At 38.2% G+C, this 25,108-nt stretch overlaps 2 protein-coding genes across 2 annotated transcripts in view; one reads left to right on the forward strand and one right to left on the reverse strand.

Moving 5' to 3' along the window:
* Window positions 1-557: 557 nt before the first annotated feature.
* SFRP4 (secreted frizzled related protein 4) lies at window positions 558-16,580 on the reverse strand. Its single transcript, XM_032237391.1, has 6 exons — window positions 13,328-16,580; window positions 12,503-12,580; window positions 12,327-12,392; window positions 10,428-10,626; window positions 2,438-2,501; window positions 558-1,138 (listed from the first exon to the last, which is right to left on the reverse strand). The coding sequence occupies exons 1-6, from the start codon at window positions 13,779-13,781 to the stop codon at window positions 950-952; spliced, it is 1,050 nt and encodes a 349-aa protein (XP_032093282.1). The 5' UTR covers window positions 13,782-16,580; the 3' UTR covers window positions 558-949.
* A 4,096-nt stretch (window positions 16,581-20,676) lies between these two features.
* The window catches only part of EPDR1 (ependymin related 1), a 66,971-nt gene continuing 62,539 nt past the window's right edge, over window positions 20,677-25,108 (forward strand). The window contains exon 1 of the mRNA XM_032237390.1: window positions 20,677-21,563. Within this exon, the coding sequence (XP_032093281.1) occupies window positions 21,313-21,563 (251 nt within the window). The 5' untranslated portion in view covers window positions 20,677-21,312. The remainder of the gene's footprint in view (window positions 21,564-25,108) is intronic.

A 25,108-nucleotide genomic window follows, 5' to 3' on the forward strand; every position in this document is an offset into this window, starting at 1 on the left:
CTAAGCCAAAGACATCTCCGAAGACATCTTCACAGTCATGTGGTTGGCACGACTAAACGCCGAAGGGGCATGGAGTGCTGTTACCTTCCCATCAAAGTGGTCCCTATTTTTCTACTTGCATTTTTCTACATGCTTTTGAACTGCTAGGTTGGCAGAAGCTGGGACAAGTAATGGGAGCTCATTCCATTATGCAGCACTAGGGATTCAAACCGCTGAACTGCTGACCTTCTGATCGACAAGCTGAGCATTTTAGCCACTGAGCCACTGTGACCCTTTTTGGCAGACAAAGGAATAAGGTAGACTGAATGTAAGGGGACTTGTTTTTAAGTATATATGGTATATGGCAGTCCTATATATACTGTGTATACTTAAAAATAAGCCCCCTTACATTCAATATATTGAATAAGTATATTGTAAGTATATTTAGAATAGCAGCATTACATATTTTTGCCACAGAAATCTGTATAATTCAATGACCCAGTGATGTTGTTTATGCATTTTTGACAATAAAGCTATGGTATTGTACTTTTTCTGTGCAATGAAGGTAGGATGAAGCACAAGAGCAATGCATGGCATCTCATCCCTACACTCAAAAAAAATTCTTCAGGATATTAGACAAAGACTCTCTTTTTGCTAGCATTATGATAAAATACTAGATAAATGCCAAAATAAGATATAGCTTTTCTGCTATAGCAAAACTATTCTTAGTACCAGAAGCACACAGGCATATTTAAATCAAAGAGCTACTAACCTAGACACCTGTTAATCAGCTATGATTTGCAATGCTAAATGTAGGCTGCATAATCAACTCTCTCAGTTTAGTGCAAAACTGTATGTGCTTTTATTTATTTTACAAAATAAAAATGAAATGTTTAGGTTATAGTGTTCAGCAAATCATATGCTTTTCAGGCCAGCTTGTTGGCTTTCCTATGGGAAAAAAAGGTGGAACTCATATTTTTTTAGAATTAATGTTTTTCTGGTGATTTCTGAGCTTATTGATCTTCTTGGAACTGGTGAGCACAGGATTGCTTTTCTTTAAGTTTTGTTTTGGTATCCTAATGTGACCAGAGTTTCTGGAATTCAGCTTTCTATTAGAGGCTGCTTGTAGTTTCTGTTCTTGGAGTCTCTGTTCCCATCGCTAGGAAACATAATGTAAAATAATGTTAGCATTCAGAAAACTTTGATTACACTGGAAGCCATTCCTTCATCTACTCATGGATATTCACTATCAGTGAAGACAACAGCCATGTTAACTTGTTAGGGAAAAAAAGTAAATGAATTAAATTCCAAACTATAAAACAAAATCATTTCCACTTTCCTATACTTATAGAAATGCTTAACTTAGCAGCACTTGGCAGTTGATGGTTTGCAAAATCATGCTTCTATAATAATAGATGGTCTCCTTGTACACTTCTGGAACACAGTTCTTGTAGCTGGTTGGACAAAATGAAAACCAGAGAGTAGAGCCAATCCTACCAGGTAGGAATGAACAACTTTTTCTTCGATGGGGGCAGGACAATGGTCCACTTGTAAAGGATGGTTTAACTTTAAAAGATATCTTTATGCATTTTTCCCTATAAAGGTACATCAAGCTCCCAGTCAGAGGATAATTTGTTCTACATTCAAGTGTTCTAACTTGTGTTATAAAAACCATGTCATGCATATCGATTCCAGTGCACTTTATATTATTCTTTCACTTGTCCAGTTTTTCTTTTAAAATAATATTTTGTATCAGTGGTTAGATCTAGCAAACACTTCTATATATTTAAAATACTCCATTTGTTCTTTTTATTCATGAAAATCTTAGTATATGGGCTGGGTTAGGGGTGACAATATGACTTAGGGCTAAAACTATGTTAAATAGTTTTTTCCCAAAAACATATTGCTCAGTGTGGATAAAAATGGCTTTTAAACTTGTATTTTTCTGCTAATATATATGCAAAGTGGTTTTGGAGAGAAATTCCAGAAATATAAATAATTAAATACAAAAAGAAAAGGAAAAAAATCCCCAGAACACTTGGATTAAGAGTTGGATCAGCCTGCCAAAGAAGTGTCATTTCAATACCTCACCTTGAAATCATGTGGTGCAGAATGATAAACTTTAGTATTGTGTTCATAACAAGAGCAGCTGATTTTTATACTAACAGGACTTATGCAAATATGCTCCTAGTATGGCTTCTTTTAGACATGCACTTAACTAACTAAGGCACTAAGCATAGTAATAACAATATCCAGTATTGAAAATAATATACATCATTCCAGAATTTTATCTATTTTTCTAATTATGTAATACCACGTAGGAAGGAGTTTTGTTAAAATTCTAAGACAATTCGTATTTCTCTATTCTTGCTTACTTTGACTCTGGAATATAGGCTAACATACTCCTTGCTTTTGTGCATCCCATCCATTCTACATGCTTACAAGAATCTGTTCTTACCTGAAACCTTTTGCTTAATGGAACCTTCCACTTTTCCACTGAGCACTCATCAAGAAGCATCAACCTAAAATAATTGCATAATTAAGAAGATCAGAATAGAAATGTACACAATCTTCATCCCATTTTGGTCTTGAGATTTATTACCAACAGTTTAGATACCTTTAAATGTACAGGTAGTCCTCTACTTACGAATACAATTGAGCCCAAAATTTATGTTGCTAAGTGAGACATTTGTTAAATGAGTTCCATTTTACACCCTTTTACCATAGATATGAAGTGAATCACTGTAGTTATTAAATGTTTGTTAAATGAATGGGGTTTCCTCATTGACTTTGCTTGTTAAAAGGTTACAAAAGATGATCATATGACCCCACGGCACTTCAACCATCATAAATATGAGTCAGTTGCCATGAGTCTGAATTTTGATCATGTGTCCATGGGGATGGTGGAATGATTGTAAGTGTGAAAAATGATCATAAGAACTTTTTTCAGTACCATTTTAACTTTAAATTGTCACTAAATGAACTGGTTGTAAGTCAAGGGCTACTTGTACTGTTACCTTCATAGGGGATAAATTACCATTGGTTGACTGCTTACATTATCTTACATATCAATGTAATCTTATAACTTAATGTGTTTAATACCAGTTGTTATAGAAAAGAAGAAAGAAAATGTTTCTGTGCCATACTTATAAGATTCCTGCGTTTAGGAATCCCCAACCCCCGGGCTGTGGACCACTACCGAGCCATGGCCTATTTACAACAGGACTATGTGAGTGGCGGGCCAGCATGTGTGCACATGCAAGTGCAGCTCAACTTGCACATATACACATGTGTACTGGCCTGCTGCTCACACAAGTTGAGCTGCACATGCATGTGTGTGTGCATTATACGACTGCTTGTATGGCCAGTTCCCCTCTCCTCATCCCCCTTTTACTGTGCCGGGGCTGCCAAGCTGCAAAGGTTGGGAACTACTGCTGCATTTGGTGATCATGTACATAACCCAGAAAACTGGGTTAAATGTTTTTTTAATCTGATTGATCAGGGCTCTTTATCTATTTTTATTTTGTATGACATTTGATTTCAAAGCAAGAGGAGTGAATGAGAAGCAAAGCAAAATGCCTTGATGGTTTATTACTAAAGAACTGTTCCTTTCTTTTCTTAATCCCTTAACATTAAAGTTAATAGGAAAAAGCATTAATCAAACCACGTCTTGAGTAGATTCTGTCCTTGTAATGGGAATTGAGAGAGCTTTAGAACCTGGAGATCCACAGTCTCAATTGATAATTGGCAGTGAATTAAAAAAAAAGGTAAGAGTTGTCATCAGTGTAACAATAAAAGACCTTCAGAGGATCACTCTCACCACCCTTAGACTACTTTGAAATCTATATTTTTTTAAGGCTTTGGATACTGTCACTGGGACTTACACTTTTAATTTCTCTTTAACAATGTTCCCACCATAAATGCTACATTTATATTTATATACTGCATTGTTCAAAGATATTTAGTCTTTCTTCTAAAACAATTTACAAAAAGAAATTCATGAAAGCAATATCCATGAAAACATAAATATAAGCAGTTTTATATTGTATTAAATTTTTAGTAATGATAATATAGAGTATAGATAGTATACATCAATGATATATAGAATTATATAAATGCATTCGTTTGCTTCATACTGTCTACCGGAAATTGATTCCAGAAATCATTTAGAGTGAATTGATTAGTTTATCAGGTACCTATTGGGATCCAAAAATTGAGGGTGGATTAGATTCCAGTCCAAAGTTACTAAATAGCATTATTTGGAGATTCGTACTACTTTTGACCTTGCAGACATTTGGAATCAGGTTTGGTACAAATCTTCCCACAGCTTTGAAAGCTCAGTGATTTATAACATTCCATCAGCATTGTTTTGCCACAAGCAAATTCTTTCTTTTTGTTCTAAATTGCTGGGCTGTTATACAATCCCAAAAAAATTGCTGCAATATTGTTTATCTAACAAAGTGAAAAACAGTCCTTAATCTATCAAGGAATGCTTTTAATCTTTCTCATCCTATTGTACCCCAAATGTATTAAAAGTATAAATCATACCCAGCATTTCCAGTTAGGGAACATGGTTGGAGAATGCCAGCTTGGGGAAGACCAATGGGCTTGTATAGGTGAAACTCGAAAAATTAGAATATCGTGCAAAAGTTCATTTATTCCAGTAATGCAACTTAAAAGGTGAAACTAATATATGAGATAGACTCATTACATGCAAAGCAAGATAGCTCAAGCCGTGATTTGTCATAATTGTGATGATTATGGCTTACAGCTCATGAAAACCCAAATCCACCATCTCAGAAAATTAGAATATTACCTGCAATCAGTAAAACAAGGCTTGTACATAGAACAATATCGGACCTCTGAAAAGTATAAGCATGCATATGTACTCAGTACTTGGTTTGGGTCCCTTTTGTAGCAATTACTGACTCAATGCGGTGTGGCATGGAAGCTATCAGCCTGTGGCACTGCTGAGGTGTTATGGAAGACCAGGATGCTTCAATAGCGGCCTTCAGCTCTTCTGCATTGTTTGGTCTCATGTCTCTCATCTTTCTCTTGGCAATTCCCCATAGATTCTCTATGGGGTTCAGATCAGGCGAGTTTGCTAGCCAATCAAGCACAGTAATCCCACGGTCATTGAACCAGGCTTTGGTGCTTTTGGCAGTGTTGGCAGGTGCCAAGTCCTGCTGGAAAATGAAGTCAGCATCCCCATAAAGCTCATCTGCGGAAGGAAGCATGAAGTGCTCCAAAATCTCCTGGTAGATGGCTGCATTGAACCTGGACTTAATGAAGCACAGTGGATCAACACCAGCAGATGACATGGCTCCCCAAATCAACACAGACTGTGGAAACTTCACATTAGACTTCAAGCATCTTGCACTGTGTGCCTCTCCATTCTTCCTCCATACTCTGGGTCCTTGATTTCCAAATGAGATTTAAAAGTTGTTCTCATCAGAAAAGAGGACTTTGGAACACTGAGCAATAGACCAGGTCTGTATTTCTTTAGCCCAGATAAGACTCTTCTTTTTTAAAAAAAAATAGAATTTATTTTTATTTTCAAAACAAACACAACACATAAAATCTTCCTTCTTTACATACTGTAGAAAGTGTATCAGTTGGTTACAAAAGGTTTTCGTGCATCTCTTCCACAGTCATCAAACATAATTCATATTAACTCAAGTATTTTAACTCAAATATTTATACACATTACCCTTATACCTCCATTTTTGTTCAACTATAATTATTTAAACGTCCTTCATCATAAAATATACCAAGACTTAATACATAACCACATACTGGCATTTCATTTAATATTTCTAAAATCCTCCAATAACACTGAATCCTTATGTCCTATTCTAGCTAAACATCCATAATATTTAATAACAAACTTTTCTAGTCCTCCTTTCCAAATCACTGTTGGCAATTTTCATCTAGTTTCCTTATATTATACTCATACATATATATAGGTTGTCATCATTATCCCTCCTTTATTTGACTATATCTGTATCATAACATTTCCCCCTAATAATCAAAACTTAATTGTATCTAATTTAATTCTTTTTTATTAACCTTTGTATATAATCCAAAAGGATTTCTAATCTTCCTTTCATGGGTATCATTCAATATTCATATCCAATTACTTATCATAACACTACACATTGTATACATTATTATCATTATCATTAATTTATTTAATTAATTATATCTATTATCACTAAATCTCACTAGGTTTAACTAGTTTTAAGTTATATTCTTCCATCTATTAGCCTGTATCTTTCCAATAACAAAACAATCTCTGTCTTCTGCCATAGTATTTTAACTCAGATATTTATACATATTACACTTATACCTCCATTTTTATTGGACTATAATTGTTTAAACGTCCTTCATTGTAAAATATACCAAGATTTAATACATAACCACATACTGGCATTTCATTTAATATTTCTAAAATCCTCCAATAACACTGAATCCTTATGTCCTATTCTAGCTGAACATCCATAATATTTAGTAACAGACTTTTCTAATCCTCTTTTCCAGATCACTGTTTGCAATTTTCATCCAGTTTCCTTATATTGTACACATACATAATACATACATACATACATACATACATACATACATACATACATACATACATACAGGTTGTCATCATTATCCCTCCTTTATTTGACTATAACCTGTATCATAACATTTTCCCCTAATAATCAATACTTAACTGTATCTAACTTAGTTCTTTTTTATTAACCTTTGTATATAATCCAAAAGGATTTCTAATCTTCCTTTCATGGGTACCATTCAATATTCATATCCAATTATTACTTACCATAACACTACACATTGTATACATTATTATCATTATCAATTATTTCTTTAACTATATCTATTATCACTAAATTTCACTAAGTTTAACTAGCTTTAAGTTATATTCTTCCATCTATCAACCTGTATCTTTCCAATAACAAAACAATCTCATATCTTCTTCCATTTGTGGTACCAATCCTCTAGTCATCTTCTTGATCAGCTTTGTATGGACTTCTCTTAGCAACTCCTTGCTTATAAGATTTCTCATATCATCTTGATGCCCTCTTTCTGCTTCCTTATTCAGTTTGTCTTTGATTGTCAACAGTGTTATCACAACTTTTGCTAGTGGAATTTCTTTCTTTAAATCCATAGGTTCTTTAATTTTAACTTCTTCTATATCTTGACCTTTGAAATAGATTTCCTCTCCATTTAATTCCTCTTTCTGTATTCCATTCTTTCCATTTTCAGGAACAAACCAATTACTATAGATATCAGCAGGTTTAGTCACTCTATATTCATTTTCCACTTTGGTTTTTTGAGTTTCAATCACCCCATTTTGCATTTGATGAACATTTTCAATTTTTTCATCATATTTTCTTGTTACGTGTTCTAGACATTCTAGTTTTTTCTCTACTATATTTGATAATTTCTGTAGTTCTGAAAATATATTTTGCAAAGTCAAGACCTTTATTTTTCCTTGGGATTTGTCATTCTGACAAACACAGCTACTCTAGCTTGAAAGATCAACAAAATTAAAGCATAGATTCACAAAGAACGCTGCTCTGACTTCTTTCTGGTCAAAAACATACTTTAAAGGCACATCGGCATTCTTATCAGTCTGTAGCCAAGCAGTAAAGCCTTGTGGTGCCAAGTCAAAGCAAGCCATGAGAGAGAAACAAATGTTCCATTTTGAATATACAAAACTCCGATCAACAATACCTCCCAGCCTCCAAAGCGGAGATACTATAAAAGAGTTTCTTTTTGTATCTTTTTTGTATATCAAATTAGAAAAAGAGGTCCAATCTTTAAATGAATTAGAAAAATACCCACAGCAATAAGAGAGGAAAATCTCTGTAAATTACAGAGAGTCATAAAGAGAAGGTAGAAGAAGAAAACTTAATCCATCCATTTCAAAAGATTTGTATAGATTCGATCCATGTAAATAACATTTAAAAAGTAAGATAACCATTCCAAATTTAATTCCGCCGCTTGATTCTTCTGTTGTCCAATTTAAATTAATTTTAAGTTTTTTATAGGCAGTCTCTTTTTTAAAACAATAAAAATTCCTCACCAGCTGGAAACACTTTCTCTTTCCATATCCTCCTGTTTTGAAGCCGCCCCGACTTTGTCAGCCTTGGCTGGATTTTTGTCACCGGCTTGAAGAACTTCTCTTGCTTCTTTCGAGGATTTTGCGATATCCCTGAGATCAGTAAGACGTATTCTTCCTGTTCACCATCTCTTCGGAATGGTTTAGGTCCATTTGGACCACCCAGTGGCAAAGGTATTGGCTATGGTCTCAGAGCATTGAGACCACACAACCATCTCATCGCAACATTGGCTCCTCCCCTGTTCCAGGTAAGACACTTCTGACGTTTGTTGTTCAGGAGCAGCTTGACAAGAGGAATATGACATTTGAAGACCATGTCCAGGATCCGTCTGTGTGTGGTGGTTCTTGATGCACTGACTCCAGCCTCAGTCCACTCCTTGTGAAAGTTCCCAACACTTTTGAATGGCCTTGTCCTAACAATCCTCTCCAGGCTGTGGTCATCCCTGCTGCTTGTACACCTTTTTCTTCCACACTTTTCCCTTCCACATAACTTTCTATTAATGTGCTTTGATAGAGCACTTGGGGAACATCCAACTTCTTTTGCAATTACCTTTTGAGGCTTTCCCTCCTTATGAAGGATGTCAGTGATGTTTTCTGCATAACTGCCAGGTCAGCAGTCTTTCCCATGATTGTGATTCCTACTGAACCAGACTGAGAGACTATTTAAAGGCTCAGGAACCCTTTGCAGGTGTTATGGCTTAGTTAGCTGATTAGAGTGGGACACTTTGAGCCTAGAATATTGCACCTTTTCATAATATTCTAATTTTCTGAGATTGTGGATTTGGGGTTTTCATGAGCTGTAAGCCATAATCATCACAATTATGACAAATCATGGCTTGAACTATCTTGCTTTGCATGTAATGAGTATCTCATATATTAGTTTCACCTTTTAAATCGCATTACTGGAATAAATGAACTTTTGCATGATATTCTAATTTTTCGAGTTTCACCTGTATACTATTCAGTTGATTCATGATTGGATAACTCAACCTTAACCCATATTTCCATCTGGGTAACATGCTGAATTGCTTGTGCAGTTCTTCAAAACATTTTTTAAAAGGTTTCTGTCTTACAACACAAGAAACATGCAACCTAAGTCCTGCCCCAATGGCCCTGGTTCAACTTAAGGTTTCCACATCCTTTAATCCAAGACCAAGACCAAGACCCACAATGTAATCACAAATGAGAAATTGTGATAGAAACAAGAATGTGGTATTTCTTTCAGCACTTTTCCAAGTAAGTGACCATTACTTTTGACATTTTTAAAAGCCAATGTAACTCAATCTCTGTTTATATATGGCTGAGTTCAGTGGGAAACTCAATGTTTTGTTTTTACTGTCTTTTTCAAATCTTTTGACAAAACACATAAAATTAAAACCTCAAAGACCTCTGGAAAGTTTGTTTTATGAAATTTATAACTCTTTCTAAACCATTTCCATTCCTGAGCTTAATTTTGGAAGCATTCACCCTTTTGTATTGATATTATAAAATATCTCAAGATTAACCAACATCGTGCTTATTACTTTACCCACTCCTCTCCCATTTTCCCTTTCTTTCAGAATCAAAACTCAAAAGTTTAACCTTTTCTTAATTTTTCAAAATAAATCTTTTCTATTCTTTGTTACCATCTCTTTCTTAAGCATTAATGCACTCAAACCTATCGATGTGGTATTCGGATCACAATCACTCATACTAGATACTGACATGCTCAGACTGCTGCTCAGGGCTTATGATAAGACATTATTACCAGTGCAACCTTATAAACTGATTCAAAATGAACTTCTGAACATTATAGCTGAAATTTTTTTGAATCTAGGTCTCAATAAGTCCATCTCTGTTTCTTCTACAATATGTAGGTTTTTTGCAGTGGTGGGTTGGAGGCGGTACGCCCCAGTATGGGTGTACCGGAGCCAACCCGGAGCACCAGATACCATTCTGGTATGGTGCTCCGAAGGGGCCATCCACCTGCCCAGGCTCCTTACTGGTGTTTAAAGGCTTCTGCACTTCCACACAGGCGCAAGGCGCGTACAGTGCCTGAGTGACGCTCTGCGGAGCAGCTGGAGCATCATGGAGTGTCGTAGAGGCGCTGCGCACATCCATGAGGATGCCATTGGCCCTGTTCCAGTTGGAACGGGATTTGCAACCCACCACTGGTTTTCTGATGCATATACAGTATGTCTTGTCTTCAAAGTTTTATGCATTTATTTTGCTGAAAATCTCAAACTACTAATGAGTACAGTTTGCTGTGTATTATCAATAGAAAATATTGGTGCTATACATCTTAATATGACTTCCTTGTTGGTTTATCATCACATACCTGGTGTGCCATTCATAGCACATAATGAGTACAACTTGATTTGGCAGAAGAGGTGGACACTGGCAAGAAGAATTAGTATACAGAGGAATTAGAGCATGAGGAACTGGAGTCAAAGATTTCAAAACATTTTTCACATCAACCATTGTGGTTATTTCATTGCAACTTCTTCTCTCCACACTCTTTATTTTAGCATGAATAACTGCAAGAAGCAAAATAATACAAAATAAGTACAGAGTAACATACTGAAACCTGCATCTGAGAAACATAAACAAAATTTCTCTACCCAATACATTTACCAGAGAGAATGTTCTACTGAACTCTGATGCTTGTTATGTAGTTATGATTGTGTTGTGAGCCCACTAGAATGGCCTCTTTTTTATTTTTTATATTATATTCAGGCAGGCAGGAAAAGCCATTAAAATACTGTACATCTCATGGTACATGTACTAAACAAAACTGTGAAACTGTTGCTTAGTTCAATGAAGGATAAGTATTTTTGAAAACAAATGAGATTTCCAGAACCAACCTGTAGGAGCTGTTTTTCTAGTCATAAAAATAATAACATGTAATATGTTTGAGCAAAGGCTCCAACTGAAAGTTGTTATAAACAGCACAAGAATTTACCCAGACCTATTAATATTTATAATATCAATATTTGAATTTGTTTCCTTATTAACACTTCCCTATAAGCCAAACTATTAATCAGACAGTTGTTTGCACTAGCAAAACTTGGGAATTTTAAAAAGTAGTTTGAGAACCAAACATAAGGTAATGGTGATCAGCTTTAAACATACGTTGGAATATCTGTCTCAACTGATGTTGTGGCAACTGTTGATGCCATTGCCTAAGACCCAGGAAAGTGATCATTTGAAAAAGAGGACTTTCTGAGAAGTGACTTCAGCTATATGGAATGACCTCAAGTCTACACTTTTGGCTCTTTGAGAAGAACAACTGACATGAAGTTAACTAGCTGGTTGGGAATCGGTGGGAATGTCTGACTTCCTGTCAGCTTTCCCACTGACTTTCTTGTAGGACTTGTTCAGGGAGTATTGGAAATGATAATCACATGAATGAACTGAAGGAGCTGCAACTTAGCAAAATTTCAGTCCTATTGGCGTTTTTGAGTCTCAGATTTTGGAGACATTCTGTATGTTGTCCATTTAGTGTATACCGATTTATTATTTCACCCAATTGAAAGTCACAAGCAATAAGATAGACACAAGAGTTTTAGAAGGCAATGAAAGGTTCTCTTCAATATAGAAATGGTTGCAAAGTGGGCTGGCTAAATGATCAGTAGAAAAAAAGTGCATCTCTTTTCTATCTTCCCAGAATGCATTCTGAATGGAGGAACAGTGGTCAACTGACCTTAGCTCTGAAATCATGCATAAGACATTACACTTGTTACACAACTGGAAGCAGCAAGGAAACATGTCAGCTTAAAGGGAGAAAATACTATTATGACTGGCTGTTCCTCCCAACGAACTGTGAAGTCCTCCCTCTCCCCCTCCTGGTATGAAATTCAAATGATAGTATATTTTTTCTCATTTCCAACCACATTATTATATGTTTCCATCTAAAAAACGATTTAAAAACATTTTCCCTCTCATAAACACATTGATCAAAGATGAACTATCTTAAATATAGAAAAGATAAAACAAATTCCAAATTTAAGGAAAACCAAATCAAAATACAAAACCAAGGCAGCACAAATTTATTTTGTCTCTGTGTTTTTGTTTTATTCTCAGACTCTCTGGATGAATAATTAACGAGTCCGATTTCATCGTGCTGAAAATCCCAGGACTTTCCTTCTCCCTATGAAGGGAAGGAAGGAAGAGGAAATCGAGATCGTATAGATTTTTCCTGTCTGTAATCATCATCATCCGTTGCGGTTTTTCTTACCATAGCTGTAATTTTTGTTCAGATAAATCGCCAGCGTGGGTTTTAACTTCTTGCATTTGCAGCGATCTAGAAGTTTTATTAGAAGCAGAAGAAAAGAAAGAGGTAAATTTCCATCGCCGCCAACTTCCGAGCAGAAGTAAGCTCCACCGAAATAAGAAGAGAGAAAAGGCACTTACTGGGCAACTTGCACTCTGGGAACAGCGGCTTCTCGTGGAGCATCACGTCTTCCGAAAAGTCAATCCACTTCACCTCCTCTTAACGAGAAAACAGTCACCCCAAAGGGGTAATGAAAGGTTGAAAGGCGAAGAAGAGATAGGCAGGGACAGGAAAAGCTTTCCTCTCCCAAGAGACTTTACAGCTTCCGTCAGACTCTAAAGCCCATCCTCTTGCGTTCACACGTACACAGGCTTACCTCCGCCCTGCCCACCCCCCCACAAGTGCACTGAGAGCTGAAAAGCTGCCCAGCCCCGCTCTTGCCACTTTCGGAACACGCCGGCTTCGAAGCGGGTCGGTTTTTCTCGCCCAACTGACCTTGCTTGAGATGACCACCTAGGAAGCGGCAGTAGGGAAAGGATTGCGGGGGTGGAGAGTTACCTAGCCTTGGTCGAAGTTTCCTCTGACTAAATTATGGGATGGATTCTGAAACTGCCTGGAAAAGCTATAGCCCAATTAGAGGTAGAGGACCGATCGGGTTTCCTTCGAATATCTCAAAGGCTGGCTGACCCTGAACCCGACCGCTTCTTCGGAACGAGCACTTCTGAAAGCTGGTCGAAGCGGCGTGGTCTCAGAGCCCCTGGGTCCTTGAAGCACCTCTCTCTGGTGGAAAGTTCCCCCGAATCCTGAAACTCTCCCAGTTCTTGACTATCCCCTACCCCATCCACAGCAGTGCCATTTCTTGTTCTAACCTTCCAAGCCAACTAACCAAAAGAACTTCTCTTGGGAAACCGGATTATAGGGTTGACCTGGGACCGCTTGGAGTTTAACCTGCCTCTTCGCCTCACCTGCCGGGAGATCCGTAATGATGGCCTCTGGGACTATGCACACACCCCGATCGTAGACAGGCAACTCCTCGCAGGATAAGGCCTCGGGCCAGCTGTGGTTGTATCTGTTCATGAGGGGCTCACAGCCGTCGCGGGCTCGCTGGCACAGAGACTTGCAGGGCTTGATGGGGTCGTGGAGAAATTCCACGGTGCAAATAGGGGCGAACATAGCGCAAAGAAAGAAGCTAAGCACTGGGCTGCAGCCGAAGTCTACCAGCTCCTGGTACTGTTCGATGGCAAGGACTGCGTTCTCCTGGGTGCTGTGGTGCAAGTGATTAGGCATCCGCGTCATGTTCCAGGGCATATATCGACACATCTGGATGCGCACCGGCTCACAGGGGGACCCAGGCAACAGAGCCGTAACCGCCCGGCAAAGCCAGGGCGAGAGCCAGGCCAGGAGGACTAGCAGGACCATCCTCTCGACGGAGCGGACGTCGCCTCACCGCTCACCTTGGTGCTCGGCGGTGGACTGACCGCCGGTAGGGAGAGCCGCCAAGGAAGTGTCTGCTCTCCTCCAAAGGGTGCGAAGCTAGGTCGTCGAGGCTCGAACAAGACGCAACCATAGACAGTTGAGGAGCTGGGGATACTATTTATAACCGATTGTGCCAGTGACGTGTGAACTGGCTTCTGTTTGCCGGCCCGGTCATTACTGGAAGGAGGGGGGAATATTCTGTGCGGGCTGAACTTCTTCAGAGGCAAGCTCCGACTGTACCTCAGTTCATTGAATTTCCACTTGACGCTCTCTGTCTCTCCTTCTCTCCCCTCCCCTCCCTCTTCCCCAGCAAGGGATTTAATGCAGACAATGAATTATCCAAGTACATTGAAAATAAGCAGCGTGATTCTGTAGAAGAGGGAAGGGGTGAGTTTGAGACGGGAGGCTATTTAAATGCTACAGGTGTGGAATACTGGAAATAGTCAAAGACAACTTTAACAAATATTTGTTCAACTTTTGAAACTAAGCCTTCTCCATTAATTAAATCCATTAAAATAAAATTCTCAAGAATACTTTTAAAATCCAGCATAGAAACAACCCCATTTCTCACCCCATTACTTTAGCAAATTCTTCACTGTACTAATATCAATGAATAAGATGTCCAGAAAATGTGGAGCCTTCTTTAAAAGATGTAACTTTTATCTATCAGTTATATGCCCTCCCTTGCTATGTTCTTCCACTTATTTGTAAAACAAATGTTTGTTGTAGTACCAATTCTTAGCATTTGCATAAGTTCTAATAACAATGTTACATTTTCTGCTGTTCAGTCTAACATACTAATGACTTTAATTCAGAATGTTTAAAACTTAAAACTTAAAGTATCACAATAACTGACCAGAGATAGAATAATTAATTTGTGGCATTACATTTTTTCTGTTATTCTGTTTTGCTGTTGCTTTGCAGCCCTGAACTCCCTTCATGGTCTCCTATCCAAAGATTAATTATACCTGATTCTCTTATTTATCTTCCAAGTCAAACAAGTTTGATCAAATCCAAAAAAAGATTATAGTGTCAGCACTACATACCTATCCCCTCTAGATATTTACTGAATAGAAGCCATGCTAAGAATTGCTAAGTTCTCATATTCCTCTTTTATTAATAACCTAAGAACAGTCATACACCAGACCAAGATCAAAGGAGCTGGGGATTGATTGATAGATGGTTATATTTGGTCAATGATATATTTTGTTTACCAAGAATACCATCCCATTTTATTTGCTATCAACTTCTGGCAATTAGAAACAGCTCATTAACATCCATTCTTCTATGTTTATTGAACGTAGATAGTTCTATTCTCTGTAGGGGTAGGTTCTTTTGCAAGCCATTAAAATGGTTAATACTAGCACTGATGATGTTACCTAGTTTGTGTAATGAAATGTCTGCAAGCTCAGAGAGCACCAAGGAACCCTCAGCCATTAAAATCAATAAATTATCATTGCATCTAGTGGTAGTGAATCCCTTAAGGCAATGGCAGCATTACATGAAGTCTATATTAATACAGCTCCTGGGGAAAATATTAACACTTACTGTAAATGTTTTGTTCTTTTTTAACTATTTGAGGGAGGAACAAGCTTTCAACAATGTAACAGTATAACAATAACGTAACTGGATGGGAAATCAGTTAATTGACCCTTAATTGATAATGCCCATGATCATCTCAAAGAACAAATCAAACTTTAGATTTTTTTTATTAAAGATATATCTTATAAACTTCATGTTAACATTCACATCATTCTTTAAAATAATTAAGAGATACAGTGTTATAAAAAAACCTACCACTTCTTTTTATGAGTCCTTATTTCGGAATAATAATTTTTAATGTTGATTTCCCATAGCATACTACAGCATAGTTGCTTCTTCTCAAACAATGTATCCTACTGTTTTCCAATTAGTGCTGGGCTATAACTCCCACTATTTTCAATTAATAGCTTATTGCCATGTTTGTCTCTTCAAGTTGGCATTTATCTGCCCATGTCCGAGTCTAAATTATTGGGTATGTATTGTCTTCTGAAAACCATCATTATGCACTTTCTACCTCCAGTTTGACCAACTTTGCGGTGAAGTTTATAGCAAAAATGCATGTCTCTGAGCTAGCTACTCTTTCCAAAATGATACTGTTCTAACCTGGCTTCTTCAAGATTAAAACTGAGATAGATAGTTAATGCAGACATTAGTGAAAGGGAACATGAACCCCTTATAAATAAGTAAAATGACAATAAAGATTATACTTATTAAAGAAAAGTGGTGCTTTGAAAGACTATTTAGGTGATCACTGATATTTGTATTCTACTTACTGTGAATCTACAGAAATAGAAAAGTGGGATTGAAAGAGATATTTGAAACACAGTTCACAATAGAAATGTGTATGTGTACATATAAACATGCAGGCATACTTGCATATTTACTAGGATAGTATCTAGATCTTTAATAAAATTATTTTTGTTAAATCTAATGAAACATATGGATTTGACAAGACATTGCAATACTATTCGACTTCCCCAAGAGTGTCTTTTCACAATTACAATTCTCTAATAATAGAACTACCATGTTTCCCTGAAAATAAGACCCAATCTTATTTAGTTTTGGCTCCTAAAATAAGCATTCAGACTTATTTTCAGGGAGATCTTATTTTTTTAAAGCGCTGGAGGCGGTGAGTGCAGGGGCTGATGGGTATGGGAGTGCTGCTACTGCCTGCCCCACCCTCTGTTCCATCTACTTGCCTGCAGCCGCAACAAGCCAAGCTCTCAGCACACCCCAGCCTCTGCCCTCCCTTCCTGCTGGCCCTGCTGTTGCTGGACACTGGAGCTCGGGTCTTGTCGCGCCAGTGGAGCCGATCACAGCAGAACACGGCGAGGCTCAGCACACAGGTGGAAACACTCTTGGAAGGATGCTGCGAGGCTCATCAGAATGGTTGAGCCACTCTTGGAAGGATGCCGCGAGGCTAGTTGCACTGGTGGAGCTGCTTGCGTCAGGACCTATGTGGTGTGTTGTGAGCATGAGTAGCATGAGCAGTTCCACTAGCGCAATGAGTCATGTATTGAGCTCATTCACTACTTTCTTTCCATTTTGATTCTTTTCCTTACCAGAAAGCAAACAAAATGATTGTTGAGGAAAAATGAGAACAATTCCACAATCATCTCTGATTTGAGGTTCCAGGAGGTTACTCCTCTAGACATTTCCTCAATTCCAGTAAGTCAAGTTGGGGCAAAGTAGTAAAGAGATAAATTGTGTTTATTTTCAAGAAAATGTGAAAAAGGTCTTATTAATATTATTATTAGCAAATGGATAATCACCAGAAAATATATCACTTCTAATTTTTGTGAAACATGATGATCACATTATGGAATGGGTTCAAATGTAATCATATAGATTTCTTCTTCATCATCTTGTTCCTGGGCGGGACTTACTGATGGAAGCAGCTAAACATAGCTGCTCCCGAATTACCAGTCGTGTTATCTGTTTAGATGATCATCTATCAGACATCTGACAGACACCTTACTCTTCGGGCAAGAAGGGAAGGAGAGAAGTTTTGTTGAGCAAATGCCTTTCTGATCTTTGCAGCTTCTGTGTCTGCGAAGAGAGAGGGGGGCCAGCTGAAGGCAGAACTGTTCCATGCTGGAAATCTCCAGCTGCTTTGCAGCACAAAGTAAGCGTCCCTCCCACTCAGACCAAAGATTGAATTACTTGATTTCAAAACGAGCAGAATTCGTATGCGAGAGCATTAATTGTTTATTTAAATCCTAGCTTCCAAGATCCTCATCCGTTTTATCTATTTAAAGAGGCACTTAAAATGGCGACGAGCCAGTTGAATTGCTGAGTAACAATGTTTATCTAGTTATACGGAGTTTCAAAACTTCAAAGGAAGGGAGTGATTTATTTTGCCTCACAGCCGGCCAACAGATCTTTACTAATTAGTTTCACTTTTAAAAGACTCTTTGCTAATATAGAGACATTCAAAACGGTGGTGAATATGCTGAACTGTTTCATTACAATGCTTATTTTTTGAAACCTTCTGCAAAGTCCTACGAAGTTTTTTTTTTTTTTAAAAAAAACACCTCAAAATAAAGGGGTGATTTAGTACCTCTTTCCACAACTGTATAGCGGGCCAGTAGAGTTTTCCTAATTGCTTGAAGATAAAACTTGGAATGGCCTCAAAACCAAATCCTAATCTGAAACCCCTTTCTTCAGCCCCCAGAAGCACATCGCCAATACTTGGTACAACGTCACAGCCACCACCCTCTATGCCCCCTACTGGAGAGTTACTAACGACAGAACTCTTCCTGAGAGAACTGAGTGAAGCTCATAACATGCTGACAATTAAAGTGGAAAACAAACTGAAAGATTTTAAAGAGGAGATAAAAGGGGAGATAAAAGAGGAGATAAAAGAACTTAAGGATGACTTGTATGATAAAATTGATGCCAGGGTTGCTATAATTAAAGATGATATGCTGGGGCTTGTAACTGTACTGACAGAACATGTTTCAGGAGTTGAAGATAGTTTAGAGGATCTTAATCAAGCTAATACTAATTTGACATCGAAAACAGGTGGTGCAACAAAAAGTTGAAAATCTGAAAAAGAAATTATTATGATACAGTACAGACGAATGGAACTCGCATTAAGAGTAAGGGGGTTGCGTGAAGAAAAACAGGAAAACCTGAAACAGATTCTTTCAGAAGCCTTTGATAATCTGGTGGGAAGACAGGGGTTGACTGGCAAATGGATAAAATTTATTGTGTTAACTCTTGGGCGGCAAAGCAGAAGCAGCTTCCTCGAGACATTGTTATATATTTCACTACAAGAGAGCTAAGAAACACGATATTACAAGAGTCTTATAAAACTAAGTTCCAGATTGGGGGTCAAGATCTGACTGTTTTGAAAGAGATACCACCTCAAATGCTAAGAGCCAGGAGAGATTATGCCTTTTTAGTTGAAGAATTTAGAAATCGTCAGATACAGTACAGATGGGATGCGCCATTTGGCATCATACTCACACTGGACAGGCAAAGATATCGTCTCAACTCTGTATGGAAAGCCCGAGATTTCTACCATAATATTTTGAAGGTTGGACATCCTGCACCTTCTGGATCCAGAGAAAGATCACAAGAAAGACAAGACAGAAAGCAAATCACACAACTACCAGATAAGATGGATCATCTCTCTCCTCTAGAAGCGCAAGGTGTTAAGGAACAGAGAGCAACAAGTTAAAATGCAACAACCGCAACAACTATCGGCTATCGATCAAGGAGCCACAGCAACAACCTCAGAAGCCATGGCCAAAGGTTAAACAGGCCATGCAGGAGGCTCTAAAAAAGCTTCAGCTAACCAAAGATGACAACTAAGATTTTAACATGGAATGTCAACGGATTGAATTCTCCACAGAAGAGAAGAAAATATTTCACTATCTTAAACAGTTCAAGAATGATATAATTTGTTTACAAGAAACTCATATCAAATCAACCGATCAAAAATATTTGAGTAATCCAAGATTCGGTCAACATTTTGTAGCTTCTGCTATGGAAAAGAAAAATGGTATAGTTGTATACTTAAGAAAAGATATGAAAGCTGAATTAATTGAAGCAGATCCCTATGGAAGGTACATTGCATTAGATCTAATCCTAGAAGGGAAAAAGACATTGTTTTTAGGAAATTATGCTCCTAATCAACAGCAAGATGGTTTCTATAGAAATCTTCACAATAAATTAGTATAGTGGGATTATAGGTCTTGTATATTAGTGGGTGACTGGAATGGTGTTATAGATACCAAAAGAGATAAGAAGATTTCTCGCCCAAACACTAAGATACGAGCAAAACTACCTAAATCCTTTTTTGACATGATGGATGACTTTGAACTGAGAGATATCTGGCGAGAAAGAAATTCAGAGGAATACGATTTTACCTTTTTTTCTAATAGGCATCAATCCTTTTCCAGGATTGATTTCATATTAATCATTAATGATTTGCTTTCTAGGGTGAAGAAGACAAAGATTGCGGCTAGAGTCCTTTCAGATCATAACCCAGTTTGGATGGAATTGGGAGGGGTGGTACAGGCAAGAAGGTCTTGGAGATTGAATGAAAATTTATTTAGATATGAAAAGTATATCAATGATTGTAAAAAATTGCTAACTGAATACTTTGTTTTTAACATGAATAAGGATACACCTATGGAATTTGTATGGGATGCAAGCAAAGCGTATATGAGTATTGATAAATATAAATAAATCACATAGACATAAACAAGGAGTAAAACGAACAGTTAGAGGAATTAAGAGGAAAGAGCTGGAGTTAACAACATAATATAAGGTCAAGGAAGCAATCACCATATTAAAATCCCAATTTGATATGTTGATCTCTGACCAGGTAGCCACCAGTTTGTTATACGCAAAACACAATACTTTTTGCAATGCAAATAAACCTGGCAGGTGGTTAGCTTATCAGATTAGGAAAAAAAAGAAAATTCGAAATATATTTAAATTGACCTACAAAGGGAAGGAGGTATTTCAACAGGATGAGATTCAAAAGGCATTTCGGGAATTTTTCACAGAGTTGTATAAGGGGGATAAAATTAATGGTTTAGATATAGACAGATACTTAGATAAATATTTCTTCTTCTGTTCAATTGCATCATATTTTCATAGACTGCCCAGACAAATCCCTATCTTGGCAAAGTTTTTCAGAAGTGGTTTGTCATTGCCTCCTTCCTAGGGCTGAGAGAAAATGACTTCTTAAAGACGACATAGCTGACTTTATGCCTAAGGCAAAACTAGAATTCAATGTCTCTTTGTTTTCAGTCTGACACCTTAAATGCTACACCAAACTGGCTCTAAGGACATGTAGAGGCAATGAAATAAAGACTCCTAGTAAATAGATTAAGGAGGTAATCAATGTTAGGATCCAATTCTATATACTGTATTGCTTGAGTTAGAATTGAAGGACTGCTATAATTTCTTGCAAAAAAAGCTGTCATCTAAAGGAACATCTAAAGGAAACCAAATTCTGCAGACAGAAGACTTCAGACTGCTTAATAATGCTACCTACGTTCACAATCGTGAAGATGTAACCAAACTGACGAATCGACTATATTTCTTGCTTAGGGCATCGACACCGTTGCCACAAAGTCCTGCAAAGGAGCACCATCGGCGATCTGCAGCCATTAAGATCTAGCTGGGAAAACCAAAAGACCCTCATTATTTTCCCCGTGCAGAAGCATAGAGCTCCTTGGGTAAAGATCGAAGCTCTTTTGGTAGAACGGTGGCGGTAGCTCCCTCTGCAGTTCCTGTCCAATCGTGGTGTGACGAGCAGCAGCAGGCGTTTCCCTTCGCAGCCTTCCAGATTCACGCTGCTGCTATTGACTATCGGGGCACGCCGTCGGAAGAAAGAGATCCGCTCACGAGCGGATTCTACCCGAGTCTGCAGCATTAAACGCGCGGAGCAGAAGAGAACGTGGGCTAAGGCATGGGCCCCAAAACCGTCGGTGTCAGCTGCAGGTTTTTCGCGTTGCTGATCATGAGCATTTTCTTAAGCTTGACCTGGGCAGCAAGGGCCCAACCGGTCGTCCCCTGCAAGGCCCCGCTGCAATGGGAGGGCCGCATGGTGGAGTACGACCACAGCAACGGCAGGAATATCCGTGCCATGGTGTCTTACGATAGTCCCAACCAACGCCTCCGTGTTCTAGAAGAAAAAAAGAGGTTCATCCCTTGCAGAAAGTAAGTTTCCCCTTCTATATCTCTGGTGGAGTTTGAGAAACCAGTACGACGGCCATACCTAGTCACATTCGCGGAGAGACTGTTTTAGTTTTTCTCCAGCTTCGTCTTTCACGAGGCGGGGAATAAATTCTCTACCCAATCCTACACGCCGGTTGATTGTACCCGATCGGGGAAACCTACAAAACTTGCACACGCGTATATTGAATCATCCGCTAATAGAGGAGGGAGTTACATGCAGGCCGGTAACAAATCCAGCTTGTTTTTCCGGCGCGGTTGTGGTTTACTGCAGCTCCGAATACGGCCAACCTTGAAATGTTCATTTATGAGTTCGTATAGGATGCTGCTAGGCTCCATTCTCAATAAACGGAATGAATACCTAACAGGTGAATCCCAGCGATGCGATTCAAGTGAGCCCCACGCAGTAGTGCCCCAAATAATGTTTTGAAACAAAAAAACCGCAAGAAGCAGCGGACAACCATAGAACGAAGGAAGGTGCACCCCATCACGCTGCTGACCACTCCACCACGCCCCAATTTTATTCCATATGTTTGGGTTAGTATAATTACACAAAAATAATAGATTTGCACTTTTAATTGGGTCATGATTTTGCTGTGTAGAATTTCAACCTCTTTAAAGATATCTTTAAAGTCCCCTCAGGGAAAAGGGCGGCCTATAAATCCAAATAAACTAAACTAAACTAATTCTCTTCTCCAAGTCTTTATTTGGGCCCTTATTGCTCCACCTAGTATTTGACTTTCTTGTACAGTACATGTTCCTGTTGTAATTTTGGCTTCATAACGTTCCATTCCAAGCTTTCAGAAAATAAAGAAAGAGGACAGGCATATCAAAGTTGCCTGTTCTTTTCATAGATATGTAGAAGAGCATACTATAGTAGACAAAGCTGTTGTGATAAATTGAATCTTTCTTCTGCAGAATTCACATCCTACTTTTTATATCTGGTTGCAAAACACTAGATTCTTATCTGAATTTGTAGCTGAGGAGATTAAGAAAGTAAAAATTAGCATTAAAAACAGGAATCTTTTGTAACATAGATGTCATTCAGTTTTTCTTTAAATAGAAAGTCTTAAACGTATATAAGGTAGCTTCTCTGTTTGCAGATGAATACAATACAATACAATACAATAGGTCTTCTAGTCCAACCCCCTGCCTAGGAAGGAAACCTTATACTGTTCCAGACAAATGGCTATCCAACATCTTCTTAAAGACTTCCAGTGTTGGGGCATTCACAACTTCTGGAGGCAAGCTGTTCCACTGATTAATTGTTTTAACTGTCAGGAAATCTCTCCTCAGTTCTAAGTTGCTTCTCTCCTTGATTAGTTTCCACCCATTGCTTCTTGTTCTACTCTCAGGTGCCTTGGAGAATAGTTTGACTCCCTCTTCTTTGTGGCAACCCCTGAGATATTGGAATACTGCTATCATGTCTCCCCTAGTCCTTCCTTTTCATTAAACTAGACATACCTAGTACATACCATTCTTCATATGTTTTAGTCTCCAGTCCCCTAATCATTTTTGTTGCTTTTCTCTGCAGTCTTTCTAGAGTCTCCACATCTTTTCTACATCGTGGCGACCAAAACTGAATGCAGTATTCCAAGTGTGGCCTTACCAAGGCATTATAAAGTGGTATTAACACTTCACAAGATCTTGATTCTATCCCTCTGTTTATGTAGCCTAGAACTGTGTTGGCTTTTTTGGCAAGTGCTGCACACTGCTGGCTCATATTTAAATGGTTGTCCACTAGGACTCCAAGATCCCTCTCACAGTTACTACTATTGAGCAAGGTACCACCTATACTGTACCTGTGCGTTTCGTTTTTCTTGCCTAAATATAGAACCTTACTCTTTTCACCATTGAATTTCATTTTATTAGATAGTGCCCAATGTTCAAGTTTGTCAAGATCCTTCTGTATCTTAAGCCTATCTTCTGGAGTGTTGACTATTCCTGCCAGCTTGGTATCATCTGCAAATTTGATGAATTCCCCATTTATCCCCTCATCCAAATCATTGAAGATGTTGAAGAGTACTGGGCCTAAAACAGAGCCTTGGGGTACTCCACTGCATACTCTCCTCCATATAGATGCAGTTCAGTTGAGGACTACATGTTGAGTGCGGTTGGTCAGCCAGTTACAAATCCATCTGGGGGTGATGCTGTCCAACCCACATTCTTCTTCTTTATCTAGTAGTAGGTTATGGTCTACCTTATCAAATGCCTTACTGAAGTCCAAGTAAACTATATCGACAGCATTTCTCTGGTCCACTTATTTTGTCACTTTGTCAAAGAATGCAATAAGATTAGTCTGGCATGATCTGTTTTTGACAAATCCATGTTGGCTTTTGGCTATTACTTAGTTTACTTCTAGGTGTTTGCTAATTCGTTGCTTGATTATCTTTTCCAGAATCTTTCCTGGTATTGAGGTCAGGCTGATAGGTCTATAGTTTACTGGATCTATTTTTTTTCTTTTTTTTGAAGATGGGAACCACATCAGCTCTTTTCCAGTCCGCTGGCAGTTCCCTGGTTCTCCAGGATCTCTGAAAGATATAGTTCAGTGGTTCTGAGATCTCATCTGCCAGTTCCTTCAGAACCCTGGGGGTAATCCATCTGGTCCTGGTGATTTGAAGGTGCTCACTTACCATTTTCTTGCCTATTTCAATTTGTGTTCCTAATCTGATTTTTGTGGTACTGTTTTTGATAGGTTGGACTGTTTTATCCCTTTGTGTAAAGACAGATGCAAAACGTGAGTTAAATAGTTCTGCTTTCTCCCTGTTGCTTGTCACCTTCTTGTCACTTTCTCCCAGCAATGGACCAATTGTTTCCTTAACTTTTTACTTGTTTTTAACATGTTGGAAGAAGCTTTTTTTGTTATTTTTTACTTTTGTGGCAAGCCTTTCTTCATTGTGAGCCTTAGCTTTCCTCGCTTCATCTTTACATGCTTGGGCTATTTGCTGATATTCTGCCTTAGTTATGTCCCCACCCTTTCCACTTTTTATACTTATCTTTTTTCTCTTTCAATTTGTCAGAGAGTTATTTATGCAATTATGCTGGTTTCTTTTGGGAGCTGTTACTTTTCTTCTTCATTGGTATTGTGCTAGACTTCCTCCCATATTTGGGCATACCAGGGGTTGTGACTTTAAATATATACCTTTCTTCCTGGCTCAGCTGATAAGGAGAGGAACTCTGTGGCTTAATGGTTAACACATCTGCCTAAGATGCAATACAGCACAGGTTCCAATCTCAGTAAGGGTATGGCTAGCTGATGAGAGCTAAATAGCTTGAAATAGATTTATACTAGTCTCCCTTTATTTATTTATCAGCACAAATACAACACAAATGTAACAAAGGCAACAGTAAAAATATTGGATTTCTGTCTGGATGGTCTCTTATGACGAGCCGATGGACAGAGAATGGAAGCAGTGAATTTCCTCCCATATTTGGGCATACCAGGGGTTGTGACTTTAAAAATATATACCTTTCTTCCTGGCTCAGCTGATGATGAGAGGAACTCTGTGGCTTAATGGTTAACACATCTG

The sequence above is a fragment of the Thamnophis elegans genome, chromosome Z (assembly GCF_009769535.1).
Source record: "Thamnophis elegans isolate rThaEle1 chromosome Z, rThaEle1.pri, whole genome shotgun sequence".
Lineage (NCBI taxonomy): Eukaryota > Metazoa > Chordata > Lepidosauria > Squamata > Colubridae > Thamnophis > Thamnophis elegans.

Coding starts and splice junctions, on each gene's coding strand:
- SFRP4 (XM_032237391.1), bottom strand. CDS start 13,781: ATGGTCCTGCTAGTCCTCCTGGCCTGGCTCTCGCCCTGGCTTTGCCGG. Junction 12,581..13,327: donor CATTACGGATCTCCCGGCAG/GTGAGGCGAAGA, acceptor TTTCTCGTTAAG/AGGAGGTGAAGTGGATTGAC. Junction 12,393..12,502: donor CCCAGAGTGCAAGTTGCCCA/GTAAGTGCCTTT, acceptor TAAAACTTCTAG/ATCGCTGCAAATGCAAGAAG.